Below are 23,289 nucleotides of genomic sequence, written 5' to 3'. Positions count from 1 at the left end.
AGTGTCTTTATATTAATGAGGACTCGAACCCTATTGAAAATGGGTTACATCAAAGTAAAAAGTACAGATTTATCTCCCATTGAAGTTGAGAAAATTGTGAAATAAGGCTTGTTTGCGCAATAAAGTCCACAGTTTTCATCCAATCATTTCCCAACTTGCACAGTGTCTTTATCTGAATGATGAGTCAAACCCTATTGAAAATGAGCAATATCGGAGTCATATGTCCAGAATTATCTCCCCTTAAATTTGAGAAAAAATAAAAATCTTTAACATGTTGCCATACCTTTTGCAATATTGAAGATCGAAACTTCATATTTGGCATGCATGTGTATATCATGGAGCTGCACATTTTGAGTGGTGAAAGGTCAATGTCATCCTTCAAGGTCAAATGTCCAAATAACAATAAATTCAAAGCGGCGCAGAAGGGGACATAGTGTTTCCGACAAACACATTTCTTGTTTGTTTACATATAAAGTTTTATCCTTTTGAAATTTGAACGGATGTTTTATATCATCAAGGGCCAGAACCCCATTGAGAGTGAAGAAAATGTGTTCAACTTATTGTTGAAAAGGAGCCATTTGAAGTTTAAATTTTAGGTTTCTTCTTGTTTATGCGATAAATTTCCCATTTTGGGTCTGTTTATTTAAAACTTACTCAGATTGTTCAAACTATCAAGGGCTTGAGCCCTATTGATTCCATCCAGTAGAGCGATTCAGTCCGTCATTGGCCTCTTGTTCTATTGTGTTTTCCAATATTATTCGGAATGGCATCGTAGCGATCAACAGGTATAGCGGTATAGCAATTTCCATTTGAAACTTCATATTGCGGTTAACAAAATAATACAATAACTGAAATGTTTAGTGCGAGTGTGCATTTGGTCACATCATTTCACAATCGAATACAGCTCTTTAATATTCAATATTAAAAGAAATACATTGACTTCTATTTCCGTTTTGCAACAATTAGTATAGATGTATTGGTGAGGTTTATGTTTACTTTTGGCAGGCATGCAGCAAACAATAAAACATCGATGCTTAAACTTTTCATACGTGTGGAAAACTTTATGAAAACGCTTTATGTTTTGTTGAACTCAGTAAGACTTGTTGTCGATTAACGTTTATCCTTTATTAGAGACATATTATTTGTTATTGTCAAAGAAAGGTTTAGGAGTAATTGGTAACATATAACTGAATATTGACAGTCGCGAAATGCAAGTAAATCAGTAATGATAAATAATTGATTATCAATAGAAACATGTTTGCAGGCTGTAAAAGAACACTGAAGGTAAAGGGCAGTTCTTAACATGTTAACCGGTAATTAATTTTGACGTTTGAATGTTTTTATACTTTATTGCTATATTATAGTCCATATATAATTCATGTTCTGATACTAAACGTACAATGTCGCTTTAGCGCGACCATTTTATCGACTGTGAACACGTTTATAGGCACTATGGGTGGCCTATGTAACGTCATAAAGATTAAACTATATCCAGAGGGGATAATCATGTGACAAACAAGAGGGCGACGTCCGTACCGAGACAGTTCTTTTTCGCCGTTTTATACCCTTTAATACGTGTGTTTAATGTTTAAATGGCGCTCACTTTCCAGCCATATCAGTAAAATGGTGTTTATTGCGTATTAAAATTCGCCATATATCTGGATGTTACTCCCTACTATTTTTCTTAATTAAGCTGTTATCTGGTCATCGAGATATTGAGTGAATATTGATTCAAAATACACGCTTGTAACTTTCTTGCTGATAGCGAGCGGCATTTACAAAATTAATACAAGTAATAAAGGGTATAAAATGTCGAAAAATTACTAACTACTCACATTACAGTAAAGGCGCATGGCATCGCGACAGGGGGTTTAAAGGGGGTTTAATGCATGTGCGTTAAGTGTCGCACAGGCTAATCAGGTACGACACTTTCCGCTTTTATGATGTTTTTTCGTTTAAAGAAAGTCTCTTCTAAGCTAATTCCAGTTAATGCGGAAAGTGTCGTTCTTAATAAGCCTGATATTCCCGTAAAATACATATCTTAAATTGCTTATCAATAGATTTAAAACGCATAAAATGCCAAAACAATACACTCGTTATTTTGTTCGCACTAATATATAACCGTTTTCTCTCTATGCACAATACCAACACAAAACCTTTCTTCAGAATGAGAATAATTCCTTTTCTTTACACATTTGTTATTGATTAGAGAGATAAAGCGGCGAAATTGTTATAGTACACTTTTTAAAACGGACTGTAAGTTGCGTGAAAGATAAAGCTTATTTGTCAATGTTTGATTATTATTTTTCGAATTTTAGGTGTCGCCATTATTTACTACATATATGATTGATCACGGTCGATAATTGTTGCGGACGACAGCACAGAGCGTATCACATGTGTAACCATTACTTTTTTATCCCAGCTTCAAATCCATCGTTTACCAGTTATCAATAGGTTACTTGATTTAGAACGGTTCTCTTTGTTCGCAGAGAGATAACAATCCTTTCATTCAGCTCAAAGTGTTACTTTGTTCATAAATTAAATTCTCTGGCTCCGGGGCTATACTGATTTACAGCAGAATGAAATCATTTATTTACGAAGTATTTACCAGTACCTATGTCCTTGAAAAGTAAATCTACAATTTCACTCAAGATTGATTTATGGAATAAATTTGCTGACAATACAGAGTGCCTGTTTAAAATACCACGAGACTATGACGTAGCTTAGTGAACTTGGTAAAGTTGTTAAACAATAAGTATTAATCATAGTTTCTTAATTTACTGCTTTGCAATTTAGCAACCGTTCCACATTAATCTTTTTTTCAAATGAGTCGCGTTCTGAGAAAACTGGGAATAATGCATGTGCGTAAAGTGTCGTCCCAGATTAAACTGTGCAGTCCGCAAAGGCTAATCAGGGACGACACTTTACGGTTTTATGACATTTTTCGTTTAAATGAAGTCTCTTCTTAGCAAAAATCCAATTTAGGCGGACTGCACAGGCTAATCTTGGGCGACACTTTACGCACATGCATTATGTACAGTTTTCTCAGAAAACGTTTCCAATAATTAACATTGTTTATTAATGTGTGAATGAATGTACCGGTAGTTGAAGGACTGAAATCTTGGACGTAAATAATTACGCAGTATCCTACTACTTTATTCGATAGCGATTTCTCCCTTCGGTTCTGAGAAAAAACTTAATTTGCACTAGCTTAACAAGTAAACAACTAAACACATCCTTAAACTGCATACCTTAACACGAAAATACCTTTGTTGTAAACAAGCGTCTCGTGGCTTTTAATTGCCTTGCGGTTGTCATGGACGGTACGAGGCATGTCATTAATTATGTCAAACGTGTTATGTACATCATTTGAACGTAAAGGCTGATGTGAACGTCGGTATATATACAACGTGTGTTTGTCAACTGGAATAAACAAGAACGCATACAACGAAGAAAGATACGAACTAAAAGTAAGGTTTAGATTAGTAACTCTGTTAATATCTTATATTTTATATCAAGTATTAAAATAGGTAAGTGTTCTTATATTTGTGTTCTAATTTATTTCAAGATGTGTCGCTTTAATTTATTTATGAAGTTGATTTAAACGACATTGCTTCGTTTTCTTGTTTACTGTTATCATTCGCTTGTTTCCTTATTACTGGCGTCGAAATTCTGTCTGTATGTAAAGTAAATGACAGATCCGATTTATAAAGCGAACGCTTTTACATGCATATGTAAATAGCATTATGAACAAAGAATTTCAGGATTAACAAACAAAGTCCTTTTTTCTGAATGATATTCAATATATATATATATATATATATACAAAATATATACATTTTTATCCGCAATTTATGGTTCTTATACAATGTACACATTAGTTTGAATTAAGGAGTGAAGCGATGTTTCCAAATTATTTGTTTTGATTTAAAATAACATTGAGTAATTAAGCAGTAACCAATTATTGGAACGCAGTATATGTTATTATCCCAACTCGAAAAGTCACAGGGACGAAGAAATGGAAGGCATCATACCGCCCGTGCTAGCATGTGTTTGCGAATGCGTGCGTTCTTCCGTCCGTCACACTCCATAGTTTGCTCGTGATTTTCCTCTTACCTTTACAAAATGATAATCAACACATGTTTCAGTGCATTTGATCAAGATTTCGCGAGTTAGTTATCTTAAAAGAGTTATTGCCCTTTGTTTGCAATTCAATTTTAACGATTTTGTGAGAAACTTATCCCATATAATGCCTCCTAGTTTCGTCAAACGTTTACAGAATGATTTTCATAGGAGATAACAATGTATGCTCCAGGATTTTTCGATGTCATCAGTGTGTCGTGAGATATTGCTCTTTGAATAAAATGTACATGTATTACAATCAAGAATGAGATTCGGGTTCATTAGAGTCCGTTTAAAGCTCAATATGTTTTGGTGTTTTGGAACTGAACGTTAACTGGTATTTCATTATTTTTGTATTTCTTTAATCGTTTAAGTTGTTTTCATATGCCAATTAAGTGAATAATGCTTTGTGAAATGTTAAGTTTGGGGCAAGCAAAACCGTATTATATTATATTTTTTTACTAAACAGAAACTTCTCCAAAACCAGCATCATTATGTCAACAACAGTGCTTGCCTTGTTGTTCCTGGTCGGGTTGGTTGCAGCGCAGCCCGGGAGGAGACCCAAGGGTCCGATTCCCGGTGGTCTGACGCCAGCTGACGACGTCAATGACGCCACAATTCAGAGCATGTCCAGAACCGCTGTACAGAAGCTTGGTTCGGCGTATTCCCTTACTCGGGTCATCAGTGCCTCTACTCAGGTAGGTCAAAATAAGACCTATCTAATGCTCATTCTGGTATTGTTTTACTTTTTGGAGACACATATGGAGGTTTTAGGCGGATTTTAGTACTTTAATACTAACATTTAAAGGTAAATACTGAATTGAAACGAAAGTTTTAGTTTCGCGTGAGTGTTTAGATTTTTGTTGAAGTAAACTTGAATGTGTATGATGAAATATTCTAGATCGTATGCACAAAGTGATTTTTTTATCAATTCATCATCTTAGTTGCTCATTAACGTCAATACACGTTCTTCAATTGTGTTATCTCAAGTAAACGAAACTGATTTTATAAAAACAAGAGGGGGGATTTAGATGGCTATATATTTCCAGTTGTCGATTATACGCATTTGAATGATAATCTAGAGTTCATATCAAATTCCAATGGTAAATTCATCTGATAAATATTTTCATTTGGCGAGTGTACGCATTTTAATGATTCTGAAATGTTTATTGTGTCTCGGCTGTATGTTAATGTCCAAAGGTGAAGACAGCTTATAAAGACATTATAAATAAAAGTCTGCATAATTAATTTATTTTGTGTAAATGCAATATTTCAAAGGGACTCAATATACTCCTACATATATGAGCCGTGCTCTGTGAAAATGGGGTTAAATGCATGTGCGTAAAGTGTCGTCCTAGATTAGCCTGTGCAGTTCGCACAGGCTAATTAGGGACGACACTTTCCGCCTAAACTAGATTTTTGCTAAGAAGATACTTTATTTCAACGAAAAATATCACAAAAGCGGAAAGTGTTGTCCATGTTTAGCCTGTGCGGAATGCGCAGGCTGATCTGGAACAACACTTTACGCACATGCATTACACCCCCTTTTCAAAGAGCGCGGCCCATATTGATTAAGCAGTTAAATATCGAATGCATATTGGAGCTTTCCAATCCTCATCAGAATAAAAATAAAGCGTTCGGTAAACTTGTATTCTGTAAAGCCACATGCTTGCAGACAAATAGATTATCAATGCAATCTATGCGGCTTTAAAGTAATGCGTTGTGTGTATCTATCTTGCAGGTCGTTGCAGGCACTTTGTATCATTTAGAACTAGCAGTGTCAAAAACCACATCATCCACCCCTCCCGTAAGTATTTTTTGCCATGAACGGAAATTATGAAAGCCTTATCGGAAAATTGGGCTTAAGTGTCGTCCAATATTAGTATTTGCAGTCCGCACAAGCTAATCAGGCCAACACTTACTTCCTACAATAGACTTTTATTTCGAAGAGACCCCTTAAATAAAAAATACCATAAAAGCTGAAAGTGTCGTCTTTGGTAAGCCTTAACGGACTGCACAGGCTTATCTTGTACGACACTTTACGCTCATGCATTAAGCCCAGTTTTCATAGAACGCGACTAATATAATGAATGTAAATAGGCATTGTAAATACAATATGTGTACAGCATATCATTCGTGTGTATTTTCAACTTGTCATGCACTGTTCCCAGCGTCTTCGCATCATTTCACAACGGTAAACGCTACATGTAATCATGCTTTCATGTCAACCATGTTTGTTGAACTCTTAACTGAACATACTCGTAATGGACTTTTGTAAACGTAACTTTAATTTTTGCTCACTCAAGAATTGAATAAATGAGCCCCGCCATGGACAAGGGGGTTTAAATGATATTCCTTGAGTTTCGTCTCAGACTAGCCTGTGCAGACCGGACAGACTAATCTGGGACTACACGTTCCGCCAAGAATTGGTTTCGCTAAGACGAGACTTTCCTTTCATCGGGAATAGTACAATAACAGCGGAAAGTGTCTTCTCTGAATAGCCTGTGAGGACTGCACATGCGTATTTGAGGCGATATTTTTTGCACATGCACTAAGTCCGGTTTACCAATTGTAATGCTGAAATGTCAGTGTGTAATTCCAGACTGTGAACAATTACACGTGCAAGGTGAAGGTTCACGAACAGCCATGGATGTCCTACCTCGAGATGACCGAGTTTTGCTGCAAGCTCTCCAACTAAAGATGCCACATCTTTTAGAGATATTATGCGAAAATATTTTCTCGAATTGACTTGTTTTCGATTGCTATTAATGTATTGAGATGTATCCAAAATCGATCCACGTATTCTGTTTTGTTTCATTTGCTATTTCATTTAGTTGTGAATATAATCAAACACGTTTTTAATCACAAATTGTGTTATAATTAATGCAACATTATATAACTTCAGTCGTGTTCAACAAATTTAGTAGTAAACGGTACATTTAAATTTATAATATAATAGTCTAAATGCCGCATTTCATGTTTAATATAAATAAAGATAAAAACGAGGCTTGCTTTTTATCTTTATTTAGATGACGAGTTTAATATATTCAATACAAAATGACCACGAACCTAAGATTCTATTTATAACATGACAAAAACATTTCCTTTTAATTGTATGCTCTTTTCACCGTTTATTCACATTGTAAAAGACACCCGTGTAATAAACAAAATTGAGCATTACGTTATTTCACTCCTAGAGCGTAGGTGATGTTTTAAAAACATTTTAATAAAAGCAAAATGAAGTATGATATATATGATCTATTTTATGTACGATCTTAATTCTAAATATTTTAAATGTGCACAATTTGTTTTTATAGTGATTAGTATAGAAGATGCCATCCAAGTTTGCCATTAAATGCCTTTTAAATATTCAACACAATTTATTTCAAGATTGCAAACAAATATAATATGAAATAAGGCAAAGCCTCAAAGCGAGCTCGATTAATGTTAAATAAAAGAAACTAACAAAAAACTTAAAGATGATATTTAAATAAAATTATTATAGGCACTTTCTAACAGAAGAACGTGGAGTTCGTAAAGACTGGTAATAAAATAGGCACCGGTATAAAAAAAGAAGGAAATGAACTTTTAATTATTATGTTAATCCGGAATTAAACAACAAAAGGGCCATATTAAAGGGTCACTTTCATGTGACCTGATGAACAGAACTTTTAGCCCAAAACCCCGCCCAAAACAAAGTGTCACACTATCAGTTGCCAGCCTTGCAACCACAGGTTTACCTACGAAGGTCAGATTGGGATTCGAACCCGAATCCACCCACGAGCCATCTGATGATATTGATCATATGATATTGGCCTGGGTTGCTCTACCAATTAAGCTATCTGACCTTTTGAAAAATATATAGGTAAACTGCAATGCTGTATAATAGCATGATTACCTTGCTTAAGAAATTTTACAAAGAATTACATTTAATTGATATTTTGATATGATTTAGAACAGTATAGTGTCGGTTGAAAAGCTCACATGAGGTAATGTTTGAAAAGCCCACAAAAGCTTCTGTTTGTAAAAATGGTGTTAATTTGCCGACTGTGTATAGTTGAGATAAAATCACCTTATTTTGCACAAATCTGGTAAAATATATATGGTTCGAATACCAACTGCGGATAAGAACAACAAAACAGTCATTGTGCCTAAATAACTCTAATATTTTTATAAGTAATTATCTAAACCATAAAGTGACCTATACTTCGATAATTATGTATACCTGAAGAGAAGATATATCGAAGGTGAAAGTTGCGTAACACATGAAACTATAAACAAATTGTGCAGCAAACAAAGATTGGTATATACAAAGGACATGTATATTAATCTAGTATGTATGTCCTTGGCATTACCTCCTAAAAACACTAAACAATCAACTAGAACATACTATGTAAAAATTTAGAACAGTCAACTGTTGCTACCTTCTCAATTATAATCTTTAGGTGCCCATCAACGTCACTGGCATCAGTAATGATTTCTCCATGTATACAGTACTTATATTTCACAATGGCCAGGCAGCATATTTGTTTTATTTTCGTTTCTGAGCATTTAAAGTCAAAGTTATTTCAAATTACCATAATTGAGGAATAAATGCAAGGTAGGTCAGCGATTATTATGTCACCCACAAAACATGTTATTTTATAACCATTGATATAACACTTTCATAATTTTACACTTGTAAGTATAATTTTTTAAGTACCAAAATACTAGGATTCAAATAATGTGTATATCCCTGACTACTTTTTAAAAGCCATTTTGGTTAGCGACTGTCACGTCACCCACCGTACTCAAGGTAGCGACTATCACGTCACCCACCGTACTCAAGGTAGAGACTGTCAAGTCAGTCACCGTACTAAAGGTAGCGACTGTCACGTTATATCTTATTTGAATTTATGTTTTAAATATGGTTAATCACATTTGACCACATCTTTTGATTGCTTGAATCAATCACATTTTATAGTATCTATAAGCATTGCAATATTTGTAGTAATTATCAAATAATTAATTTAGAATGTTCTTTACAAGAAAGGTTAGCTCAGATGTCAATTAGGGCACTATCTCCCTCACTATAAGATATTGTCAAAGGAAGCAATATTTGTTTGAATCATGCCATTTTGTGAGGCATACAAATTAAGCTGAATTATTGTATTTTTTGAATAGAAGAGAATAGATATCTAGAATATAACCACTAATATATAATTTTTGATGAGATAATAAAGTTTGGTCATGTTGAAATTATACTCAAATGTGATTTACCACCTTTAAACATGACTTAGACAGTGAAAAAAAATAAATACACTATATGAAATGATTATGAAATCGAGTATTTGACGGTGCAGGTTGTTGTTTTGAAAAGTTTGGTACGTGAATACATGCCGAACCAATCGTGTGTTTGTTCCTCAATGGCAATCGTCCAATAAATAATAGCACTTACTTGTTTTGTCATCATTTTTAATAAAAAATGCGAGTAGTCGTCGGTGTTGGACACTTGCTATGTACACACAAAACGGTGACGTCATTCGTTACTTGGATAAATTTGGTGATGACGTCATCGAACGGGGAACTCCCGGAATGAAGACAAATCTTACACGAAGAATGCTGATGCGTTGTTCGACATATAGTCACAATAAATACAGAGAAGAATTTTAGAATATTTTAAAGCCGTTAATTTTATCATTTTTATCAATTTTATCATTATTATCAATCAGGAGACGCAGGTTATTTACTTCGAACATTTCCAGTTCCGGTTTCGGATATTGCGGATATCCGGTTCGGATATTAAGCGCGCAGATACCAAACTTTTCAAAACAATAACGTGTAGATCTACAGTCAAATACACGTGTTAACATAATCTTCTCAAGCCACATGCGGCGGCTCTGCGAGCTCGCTATATATATATATATATATATATATATATATATATATATATATATATATATATATATATAATGTAATGCAATCATAATCATTGATAAAACATGTATGCAACAATTCTTAAGTTTGACATAAACATTTTTGACAGAATCTATAAAAGCATATGCATTTAAATTGTCTTGTATTTAATATGACATTAAAGGTGGAAATAATACGTTTGCTAACAGAAAGTGGTGAGTTAACTGACAATGTGTTAACAATTGACTCGATCTGCATACAATTGCATTACCAAATTGCATGTTCTTTTCCGAGTTATCAGTATACGTCGAAAAACTTAAGTATATCCTTTTCACACATCGTGTTGATTTTATAAACGAGTGAACTATGTTTGTTTAACATCAAAACGTATCCGTGCCTTGTTCTTTTTGTCGTTAAAGATTAATCTGAAATTACACATGATGACAATCACAGTGACACAACGTACATTGGTGTATGTAAACTTCAACATGTGTTGATTTCGACACGATGGCATGATCGTTTTGATTCAACGAAATTTATACCAATTCAATTCAAATATTTTATTCAAGTCGCAATCACATTGCATGTTCATATTACAATTTAGGCATACAATGTAACACAATAAAATGAATGTAACCAGTCATAAATGACATATTAGAGACTGTACATTTTAAAAGCTTTACATTTAAAATGTCTGCAACATTTATTAAAAAAAAACAAGTTTTAATTCTAATTAAAAACAGTTAGACCATTAAAACATACTAAAAGATATTCTTCCTAAGACTATGTATATACATATATACCGTAAGAGTTTGATTATGTCCTAGAGTATAAAAATTGTTTGCTTTCATATAAAAAAAACATATGCGTTATTATCATTTTTAAAAGTCGCAATTAATTTTTTATCATCTGACAAAGTTTAATAACTGACACTTGGCATATTATTTAATACAGAAATAAGTTCTGTTCTACACTCTTTGTACAATTGACAATGATATAGTACGTGCCTTTCATCTTCTAAATCATTCTGGTAATAAAATCAACATCTATTTTCTAGTGCTAGATTCTCATATCTTCCCGTCTAAACTCGTAATGGTTCATACACTACACCTACAGTTGGTAAAAGCCGAACGATAATTAAAAGGTATATTGGTTTTCAAATAATTCTCTGTACAAAACTCATACTTCCCGACCCCGAGCAACAGGGTATCAAGCATAACGTAAAATTAATATTACAATCGATGCTGATCTAAAATGTTGTGTTTGATTATTAAATATTGATCATTATTTAACATTTTCCACTTAAAAGTTTATATTGCCAATTTTTGTAATGTATTTTATTGAGATCAACTTGTATCATAATAACGCACTAGCTCTTAAATTCTACTTAATATTCCCGTAAATGGTTCAATACTCAAACTATCCAGAATTCTCTACTCTAAATATATAATGTATAAACAAAGCAGGATGCATCATTGGTATATTTGTTCTGTATTTTGTTCAGTAAATCTATAATTCCACCATAATTATTATAGGCATTATATAATGTCAAAGAGTAATGCAAGAAAATTGTGGAGGCCGCCATATGTTTAATATTTGAAACTTTTTTTTGAGGCCGAAATTGTCAGAAACAAATCTCATCGGTTACAAAATGGAATTGTGTTTTATGTAAACTTGCAAATATAGATTTCACATTATTAATGCAGTAGTTAAAGATGCTTGTCATGAGGCATCGGTGCATTTCGAACGTTTGTAACTACTTCATGATGGCGACTACCACAGTATGTGGATATATCTGTTTGACCGTTATTCTCAAAGTGAATAACTAATGACATCAAGGCAATACCCAACATGTTCGTTTGATGTTATGACAATGTGAAAACATCGATGAAGGAATGAAGGGGAAAAAAAGACCAGTCATTCCTGAAAATCACTGAACGCTTTATTTTGAGCTCGTGTTTTTGTTCAAACGCTTATTAGGTAAACGACACACATCGAGTGAAAGGGTGCGGTGTAGCGTGAATTGCTTCTCGAATGGTTAATATTATATTTTGAATTATTAAATGTTCACGTTTATAAAAGTAGCTTGTTTATTCTGCTGGGAAATTTGAACAAAGTTATTATTAACAGATAAAGCGACAAAGCCCAAGGTTACTGGCGAATGAAGATTTTCGTAAAATTTAAATATATAAAATTATAATGAAGATCGAATAAACAACATAAGATTATAAAGAATCACGTGTTTCATTGATATAAGTAAATTGCCAAGAAGCCCGAATAGAAAATAATATTTAATGCGGTTGATCTTCAAACGTGTTAGAAACATTCGGCTTAGTAGTCATACACATATATGTTTTTATATATTATATGTGAATTTTCCCGTCATCGCTATGCTTTCTTAATTTGTTCATGTGTAGTTTATATGTCGGAGTTTTCACAAGTGCATTAAGTAAGTATTCAGTATTTGGGATACTTTAAAAAATCTTTTTACGTGCCCACTGTTATCGAGATTTGCCCTGATCCCCGAAAAGATGCAGCAAATAATTTCAGGTTTGTCCGGCCGTTCGAACTCTTATTTTGATGGGCTTGAGTTGGCAGGGATTCACCCGATACCCGCCTCCGCCTTGATGTATGTCCCTCCGTCCTTACTTCTGTCATTTACTTCCAAGACAATAATAATTCGAATTGTTCTCTATTGGTCTCTATTTGGTGCAAACTTATGATTAGTCGTTCCTCTATGTAAGTTATCGCTCTTTGTTTCTTGATATGTACGGGTTGTTTCTAAGCAGGATCCGAAACTTATGAACTGAATTTGATCAACTTTACATGTCCTTTAAAAGTGAGCATCTTTATGCCGTCAAGTCGTTGCGCTCTAACGAAATATTGCATTTTTATTTCATTTTGCGTGATTTCTCTGACAATTATAGTCCCAATGAGATGCAACTTTATATACATCCTCCTTCTAGGGTTGGTTCAGTCATATTGAGGTATCGTTCAGTTCCAAAGATTTTTCCGGGATCTATTGACCTTTGATTTCTAGTATGACATTCTCTAATAGGTTGTCGTTTCCACGGAGATAACATAAATTAATGATCGGAATTAAAATGCATGATTGTCTTTATATGGTGTCATGCGCATATTGCCTCGTCATTAAATCAGATGATCTTTCGTATAATTATTGCTCTAACAATAATAATTTGTTTACGTGCAAGATCTCGCACACTCATCATCTGAATTTGTTGACTTGTAAGTATGGTTTAAATGCGGATATGGGCATATTGCTTGTCAAATGATTCTTCATGAAGATTTTGTCATTAAATGAATAGCAATACATCTTTATTATTTTTTCTGTTTCTGACAACGCTAGATATGTGGAAATAATTATTGCAATTATGCAGTGGAAATGAACATAACGTGAGTTTTATCCACTCTATGACTTTTCGTTCACAAATTTTCCTTACAGTTTCTTAAGAAATGTTTATTGTGCGTGAGATTTCAGAAACCGATGATTCAAATTTAAGGAAAGTGTATTTTTAATGTGTGTATAGTATGTTCACTTTGAAACTTACTTCCCTAAACGGGTTTGCAATAATATATGGTCGTTTGAATACTAGCTGGACAGTTTAATGTACTTATTGTTTTCGGATGAAAATCAGTAACTTGAGATCCCAAATTGATGTAACTATAAAAAAATAGTTCTTTTATTACGGACCGGGACATATTGTCAGGTCGTTTTAATTAAATGTTGTTGTTTTTTCTTATACGAATTAATCGATTTCATATAAATTTTAACATTTCTAATTCTGTAAACGATTTATAAAACTTATCAGCAAATGTCAATCCTTTTTTATGCAACATCTTTAGCTGAATGAAACTGACAATGTCTAATCAGCATATCATTATAGCCATGGTTTGATAAAAACCAACACTATATTCCAACACAAAATTAATTTCAAACGTAATTTTAAACTGTACAGCAACACAAATTGTATTATAATCTAAGCTTCAAATTTAAAGAAAAGCAGATGTGAAATTTTACAATGACCATTGTTTAACAGGAGATGTTTATAAAACAGGTATGCATCCCAATCTTGCATAATTTGTGACGACGCTTTACATCAGCATTCGGAAAAAAATCAATACTGGGTAATATCAATTTGCTGGAACAGCCTGTGCAAGAAGATTAAATTTAAATGGATAAACATATTGTAATTGCGCCGTCACTATTAATGATTATTTTTCGAATTATTTAAGAATTCAGTGTCATATGTTGTGCTGTTGTTTTTACAGTAATAAAATGTTTCTATTGATAATACCACCATTACTTAAAATGACACTTGTACCTATTTAATTTATTACAAACCTCTGCGATATTGGCTTTTAACATTGTGATTTCAAATTATAACACCCTCGTGAATATATATATAAATATATATATATATATATATATATATATATATATATATATATATATATATATATATATATATATATATATATATATATATATATATATATATATATATATATATATATATATATATATATATATATAAACAATAATACAAACTTTAATAATGAAATTATTATTGGAAGGGAAACTTATGACATACACGGGCAGTTATGGTCAGTTTATAGACAATCTAGCAGATGTCGAAGAAGAATTTCAATGTTAGTTGTACGGATGTTTGTAAAACAGTTTAAATGCAAACACTAAATTTAAACAAAGTCCATATATGGGTGCAGTAGAATAACCTAAAAATACACCGTGCATAATTTTTTTTTCGGAATCCCAAATCAGCAAATCAATAAAGCTACATCTATTTATTATGTATATGAAAGTTCAATAAGTGACGGGTAGATTATGTTTGTTTCACTTTTTTGTTCTATATTTCTGTATAATGAATTGGGCTATTGAAATAAAGTTCTATTTTCGTTTCCATTGTGACGATAGTGGTGTCGTTTGGCGTTCAACTTAGGGAATGGTCCTGAAGATGTTACAAGAAATAAGGTCGTGGGAGTCCCATTTGTGGACACATTTGTACTGCGTTCTTACTGATTGCTGAGTGCTGATCTTAAAGAGGTCGCCTTCCTCCATAGACGTTTGCGTTTACCGACTTTACGGGAGCCACCTTCAACACAATACCAAAATTAAACTAGCAAGTATTTCGTAAATACTATTCTTTAAATCTATGTTACCATACAACATCTAGCATTGAAATTTCGGCTATTGCTATAAGAAACACAGATTTTCACTTTATTTTACTAACGTTTTTGCAAAATATTCGTTGATTTTGAGTATCTATGTTACTTTAACCGCATTGGCCATATAATAATAATAATAATAATAATAATAATAATAATAATAATAATAATAATAATAATAATAAAAGCTTTATTTACAGAAGGTTACACATAAAGACAACTACACATTATACAACATATTATGCACATGAATCAAAACTTTTTTACAATGTGGCCTGCATGAAAAAACATACTCATATAGGTCTTTAACAAGTGAAACATTCAAACAATATTTTCTGACACCCATACATAACACACAATTTGCCTTTAAGACAGAAACACATGAACTATAATTGATTAGAAAATAACATGACATATCAATGATTAAAAAATAAATGTGTTTTATATTGCCTTTGAAAAGCAGAGATAGAGCATGCCATTCGTATTCCAATTGGAATACTGTTCCAAATATCCATGCTATGATATGAAAAAGCTCGTTTCTTATAACCTGTTTTCGCTTTGGTATTATTATTATATTAAATGACCGTTGTAAAAACAACGTGATAATGGTCTAATTTGAACCGCTAAAGTATATTGAGCACCAGGATATGATGTGTTTGCTTATAAATAAGTTTAAGAAGTGCTGATTGATTATCGTTGTTAAATATGCAAATGTCAAGCACAGTTGATCATAATTTTCTTTGACTCAAGTGTGATCTAGCGAACATAACTTCTTTTTGATTTATAAAATCACCCACCTTTTGAGTTTGATATTTGTAAATATGTATATGTATTAAACATCTTGTATTAACCGTGTTTTTGTCATTAAACCGTAATCCGAAATGTCAACATTATCAATAATTAAAATGACGACAGTGTGACATAGTATGCGTTAATATATGCATACTTCAAAGAGTGTTGTTAACGACACGGTGGTATAAAGTAATCATACGTGCAGAGAAGTTATTTGTCAACACAACGTATAAAAACACAGCTAGTGCAACATTATAGAAACATTTCGTTGCAAAATTATTGCTTCGATAAAACTGCACCTTTCATGAAGACAATAAAATATCGACTCAACTTACCTTTCAGACTTCAGTTGATAGCTTGCAGGCAAACAGCCTCCATCTTTGCTTACAAGTCGAAACCAGTATCCCATAAGACCTTCATCAAGATCCCAGTCGGAACGAACTGATTGTTGAACCCACTGAAACGTGAAGGGTTTTGTACTAGCTGATTGTTGAAACCACTGAAATGTAAAAAGTTTTCATCAAACAAAGTGGTTGAATAGTAAACATTAAACAGAACATTAATAAAATATGAGTTGGTATTATGTGATCATGAAAAGAGCTCTATACTCAGAAGAAATATTCAATCCATCAAATCATTCCTTTGTTTGACAAAACTCGAACAATTATGTTCCCTTTTGAAATGAATGGTCTTTACGAAGAGGTATGATTATGGGGATCTATGTGCATTTTGTTGCATTCATTTTCGCTTAAAGTTGTCGCTTTTACATTGAATTATATAGGGAAACTATTTAGTACGTTATGACCTAAAAGTTGTATATTCATATACTCTTTCAACGGCTTTCATCGTTATAAAGCAATTGCTTATTGCACTTGTACTCAACGAAAGGTTTCTCGGTGCAAATAAATTCGTACAAACGGGTGTCACTGATTATAAAAGCTCGTGAAACGAAATAGCTCAAGTTCCCTTTTATGGTGAAATAATACAAAACTTTGCAAGAATAATTTGGGCGTTCTCTTACGACCCAGAAACTATTGAATACATATGTGTGCAAGGGTTGTTATATTTTATTCACGCGACTTTTGAACATACATCACTTCAGTAATCGATGCAACTATTTCTAACTATTGACAATTCTCTGCTTTGAATAGCACGTTATGTTTATAATTCAAGCAGCATGGAGTGCAATCATTTGTGCTTTATTTCGATAATCGTCTGTGTCACTATGTCAATAAGTGCTTGCACTCAACATCGATTTGAGGCTTGTCGGAATCAAAACAGGCGGTGTTTACTTTGCGGAACAGGTAAGTCTACTCTCGCGACACATTCCGGATTGTTACCGGAACGGCTCGAGTTTTACAATACACACATTTGAATGTTGCAGTCGGTACGTGCACGACACACTTTCGCAAATGATTTATTAATGCAAACAATTTTGCAACTTTTTTAACACTAGCTTATCAATTTTTAAATCAAACCGCTAAGATTTGGGTTTTCCAGTCGTAATCAATCAAATCAGCTAAAATACAGTTAAGATTAACCATTCAATATTCACATTTCCAGGGCCATTCTGTTTGTGTACTTTTGCAAATCAAATGATAGGGACTTAAACATCAAATTTGAATTTGGAATCAACGAGACTGGTATTATTTATTCATGACCACCTTTGTCAACATACTACATGTTCAATGTCAACTCTCGTAATACCCGCTACCTCTACCTTATGTTGCCTTTCCCCATCGCCCTGTGCCCATTTAAATTATACCCCACACATTTATGTGACACCTGCCTCGTTTGCAAGTGGGGACCCTCAAATTATACATATTACGCTCTAAAGCTGTACAAGCCCCCGTTAACAATAAATAAAAGCGCTGAAGGCACTGCAGTTGTTCGCTCTTTGAACGTGTTTTAATATTCATTACAGTCACCGGCCATGAAGTTCGACCGTTGGTAGCATGTCAGTCTATCAAGAACGACTTGCATACAGACTGAAGAGTACGGCATACATTTGTGGTTAGATAATGAAACTATGTCCGTCTTATCATGACACTATATTTTTTGGTAGTTTTTGTTTCTCATCTTGAAAGCAATACTGTGTTATCAACGTTTATCGATAGTCCATTGTGTATTCCCCGGACGATTTAGTACCGAGTCAAAATGCAAAGTATTATTTAAAGTTATATATGGCGTACACACACTAATATCGAAAATGATCACCCCAAGTAGTTTTGTTGTTTTCCGTTTGATTTTTAGCGAAAGTTGATAAATAACTTCCCCCAATGAACTTCGTTTTACTAATCATTATTAAACAATAATGAAATGGAATTCATATTAAAATATTATTAAATATTAAAATAAAACGCTTTCATTTAAATATTTTGTTGACTTAGCCCTTTTTATTCCGTTCATCTGATAAAGAATCGGACGATCTTAATTAAGGTTGTTAATAATAACCTCATCCGCGCACGTGAATGTGTGAATTTCAAAGTTTATTAAGAAGTCCTGCTGCAGATTTCCCAGCCATATCAGATCCCCACCCCCACCCGCAGTACTACAAGAAATCAGTTAAGAGCTGTCAACGAAGTTACGCTATAAACAAGAGTAATCTTATACTATTGCGTTGTTATCACCCGTGTAATTGGACGTTTCTCACTATACTTGTTTATCTTTCCCCGCATCTATTAATCGCCTTAGATTATGAATGACCTGTGCTGAGCAAAACTACTACGTCATTTAGACGCAGCAGATAGTAGACTATTTAATCATTCATAAACAATCTCTACCGCGACACGTACAATACACACATTGTTTATTGATTCTTTTCTATATACGCTCCATTAAAAAAATATTTCATTTAACACGATTTAACACCATTTAACCAAATGCATTAATTTTACAACTCTTTCTCGAGCGGATGTGGCAAAAGTGTCGGATTTTTGGCTTAGCGTAGTTAAGAGCGAACTGACTTGAAATTTTTGTTACGACATTAGTTGTTTGCAAGCGAACAGCTAAAATTAAAGACTTTTTGGATCCAATACCGAAATAGATTGGGCGGTCACGTGGTACATATGAAGAATGCCCAGATATATTATTTAATTATAAATATGTGTACTTGAACTATCCTCAATCAATTATTATATCATTTTCCATCCAAGTTTATGTAGTATTTTCCAGCAGAAACATGTAACGCAGCTATCAGTATTTAAATATTACCTCTGTAATCGCGCGTCACGGATTTCTTCTTTATTCATATTAATGGGGAAAAAGTTTAAGTCTGAAATAAATTTAATTACCAGGTTGCAACCTATGACAATCGAGACGAATAGCGATGTGTTGATAATTATACTTATCATGCATTTGCATTAACAATGAGACGCAGGTACGGGCTGAATAAATCTTTTTAATTGAAAACCGAAAAAATGTAGGACATTATATTAAAATATCGATCTTAATGAAAGGTTGAACTAATTTATGTTAGATTGCAACTAATTCATATCCAGAATCTTTAAGAAGTAAAGAATTTAATTTAGGACTAATTAATGGAGAATCGTTTCTTTCGTTGGCATTATTTAGTTTTGGAACATCAAAATAAAATACAGAACTTTCACATTAAAGACGGCCCCGTGGTGGCGGAACACAGCTCCAAATGCAAACCCGATAGGGCCCGACATCCTGTCACACTGACTAGGGACAAAATATTAGAATGCGATCTATTCGGGTTTGTGCTTGAACTATCCGTTGTCATTTTGAATAGCATTTTCTCTTCCAGTATAGTCAGTGGGTTCAAAATGTTAAAGGGAAGGCAACTCTCGGTATTGTCATCATTGCCTCTGTAATAGCGCTGTTCGAAGTTCCTATACATGCATATTTATATGACTATAATAAAATACCTCTTAAATGGATTTTTTACTTCCATACCAATAAAAGTTTACGCAAAGAGCGCAACTGTTGAGGTTACATAATGAACGACGGTCCTCTACCTGTCGATTTCAATTAACGTTTGACGCCAGATTGTTACTGATATTTAACCGATTGACTCAGGTATAAATATACTATACTTTTTCAAGGTAAAATGTGCTTAAAAAGTATTGAACAATTATGGAATATTGATATTTTTAGACTGAGGTCAAATTGATATAATTGACCCGCGTCATTCTAAAATAGGTCGTATGCCTGCAACCAGCGTAGCTTACCGAATATAAACGGTGTTTTTTGTGAAAATCATCTTACTTTTGCACCGTGCACAGAGTGCCAGAAATTATATTTAAATATATTTTTAATGTTCTACTTAGTTTTTAATCATATTTGAGAGGTCATACAAATAGATAAAATTACCGGTTTAATGTTACATTTTCCAAATATATTAATTATACATATATAAAGTATACAATGGTAAAAGGGCAATTAAATGCTGAATACTTAGCGATAATTAGACAATAACACACGGCAGAGCTGGGCAGGACGTCTATAATCGGCCCGCTGCCGTCATACCGTTATGCGGCTAGGGCCGATTATAGACATCCGGCCCAGCTCTGCCGTGTGTTATCGTTTATATCACATATCACATTTTCTTAAACAACAAAAAAATTTATCTAAGTTGGCTAATTATTTATTTCATCGCTTCCATTTCAACATAACCGTTTTACTTGTGGCCGTCTTAACGAGACTGTTTACACATAGCAAAGGGAGACTATTTAGCATGTATGACAGGACAAGATGAATGCTTTGAAATTTGTGAAACATCGCGAGTTGTTTGCTTGCAACCATTGTAGAATTACAGGATGGTTACAAGCAAGCTCTCGAACGATCAGCAGGCACGATTGGAATACCGTTCATCAATACAGTATGTCATTATAGTCTGGACTTCATATAGGATATAGCTCCAGTTAGTATATTCGGTATGTTCACCTTTTGACTAGTCTCATTTATAAGACGCGCAAAGAATTTAGAGATACTTTTTATATGGGCTCCAAATATTACCCATATAAAAAGTAGCTTAATATTTAAGAGCGTCAAAAATTTGGACTACCTTTTGACAAGTTAAAGTGTTGTTTTGGTCAGTTTGAGCACCGAGTGTATATTGAGTCCGTGGTTTGAGAAATTTGCTGAAAATTTAAAGTAGTTAATAATAATAGAAATGTTAACCAAAGGAATTGATATGAAATAGTATCCTAATAATGGTTATGTTTACAGCTTATATTGATGATATTATTTTTAGCTCCACTAGCCAAAGGCCAGCGGGGCTTATGTCATGGTCCTGTGTCCGTCGTGTGTGCGTGCGTCCGTGCGTGCGTGCGTGCGTTAACTTTTTCTTTAAACATCTTCTCCTAAACTACTGGTCCATTTCTGATGAAATTTCTCAGGAATGTTCATGTGGTGAACCTCTTTCAAATTTGTTCAAATTATGCCCCTGGGGTCAAATTTGACCCTGCCCCGGGGGGTCAAAAAATTGAAAATTTGCTTATATAAGGCCTATTTTGTGCAAACTTTAAAAATCTTCTTGTCCATAACCATTAGGCCTAGGGCTGCCAAATTTAGTATGTAGTGACATCTTATAGTCCTCTAACAAGTTTGTTCAAATTATGCCCCTGGGGTCAAATTTGACCCTGCCCCGGGGGGTCAATAAATTGAAAATTTGCTTATATAAGGCCTATTTTGTGCAAACTTTAAAAATCTTCTTGTCCATAAACATTATGCCTAGGGATACCAAATTTGCTATGTTGTGACATCTTATAGTCCTCTACCAAGTTTGTTCAAATGCCCCTGGGGTCAAATTTGACCCTGCCCTGGGGGGTAAAAAAATAGAAAATTTGCTTATATAAGGCCTATTTTGTGCAAACTTTAACAATCTTCTTGTCCATTACCATTGGGCCTAGGGCTACCAAATTTGCTATGTAGTGACATCTTATAGTCCTCTACAAAGTTTGTTCAAATTATGCCCCTGGGGTCAAATTTGACCCTGCCCCGGGGGGTTAAAAAATTGAAAATTTGCTTATATAAGGCCTTTTTTGTGCAAACTTTAAAAATCTTCTTGTCCATAACCATTGGGCCTAGGGCTACAAAATTTGCTATGTAGTGACATCTTATAGTCCTCTACCAAGTTTGTTCAAATTATGCCCCTGGGGTCAAATTTGACCCTGCCCCGGGGTGTTAAAAAATTGAACATTTGCTTATATAAGGCCTATTTTGTGCAAACTTTAAAAATCTAACTGACCATAACCATTGGGCCAAGGGCTACCAAATTTGCTATGTAGTGACATCTTATAGTCCTCTACCAAGTTTGTTCAAATTATGCCCCTGGGGTCAAATTTGACCCTGCCTCGGGGGGTCAAACAATTGAAAATTTGCTTATATAAGGCCTATTTTGTGAAAACTTTAAAAATCTTTACGTCCGTAACCATTGGGCCTAGGGCTACCAAATTTGGTATGTAGTGACATCTAATATTCCTCTACCAAGTTTGTTCAAATTATGCCCCTGGAGTCAAATTTGACCCTGCCCTGGGGGGTCAAAAAATCGAAAATTTGCTTGTATAAGGCCTATTTTGTGCAAACTTTAAAAAATCTTCTTGTCCATAACCGTATGGCATAGGGCTACCAAATTTGGTATGTAACGACATCTTATAGTCCTCTACCAAATAAGTTCAAATTAAGCCCCTGGGATCAAATTTGACCGTTCCCCAGGGGTCACAAAATTGAACATATGCTTATATTGGGCCCATTTTGTGCAAACTTAAAAAATTCTCTTGTCCATAACCATTGGGCCTATTTCTACCAAATTCGGTAGGTAGTGACATATAATAGTTCTCTACTTAGTTTGTTCAAATTATGCCCCTGGGAACAAATTTGACCTTGCCCCAGGGGTCACAAAAATGAACATATGCTTAAAAAAGGCCTATTGTGTGCAAACTTTAAAAATCTTCTTGTTCTTAATTATAGAGCCTATGCTACTAAATTTGGTATGTAGTGATATCTAATAGTCCTCTACCAAATTCGTTCAAATTATTCCCCTGGGCTCAAATTTGACCCGACCCCGGGGCTCACAAAACTGAACATATGACGTTTACCAGTGGAGATTACTGCGGCCGTTTGGCTGTGACCAACAACAACATCAACATCTTGAAAACATGAGATAAAACCCTGTCATTGAGTGCCATTTTAGGTCAGATGGTGACTGCTTACAAAGGCATTGAAGTAAGAACATGTGTTATGAATGTTTTTCTTACAAACTGAAAAAAGTCGGGTTTTATTTTAATATGTCGAAAGTGACCATATATC

General features: G+C 33.9%; 1 protein-coding gene across 1 annotated transcript; it reads left to right on the top strand.

Moving 5' to 3' along the window:
• The first annotated feature begins 4,601 nt into the window (after positions 1 to 4,601).
• On the top strand, positions 4,602 to 6,991 carry LOC127861171 (uncharacterized). The gene is made up of 3 exons (XM_052399559.1): positions 4,602 to 4,820; positions 5,864 to 5,929; positions 6,725 to 6,991. The coding sequence occupies exons 1-3, from the start codon at positions 4,617 to 4,619 to the stop codon at positions 6,818 to 6,820; spliced, it is 366 nt and encodes a 121-aa protein (XP_052255519.1). The 5' UTR covers positions 4,602 to 4,616; the 3' UTR covers positions 6,821 to 6,991.
• Positions 6,992 to 23,289: the final 16,298 nt, after the last annotated feature.

The sequence above is a fragment of the Dreissena polymorpha genome, chromosome 1, assembly GCF_020536995.1.
Source record: "Dreissena polymorpha isolate Duluth1 chromosome 1, UMN_Dpol_1.0, whole genome shotgun sequence".
NCBI classification, from domain to species: domain Eukaryota; kingdom Metazoa; phylum Mollusca; class Bivalvia; order Myida; family Dreissenidae; genus Dreissena; species Dreissena polymorpha.
Note: the sequence above shows the minus strand (reverse complement) of the source record. Positions and strands in the feature narration are given on the sequence as shown.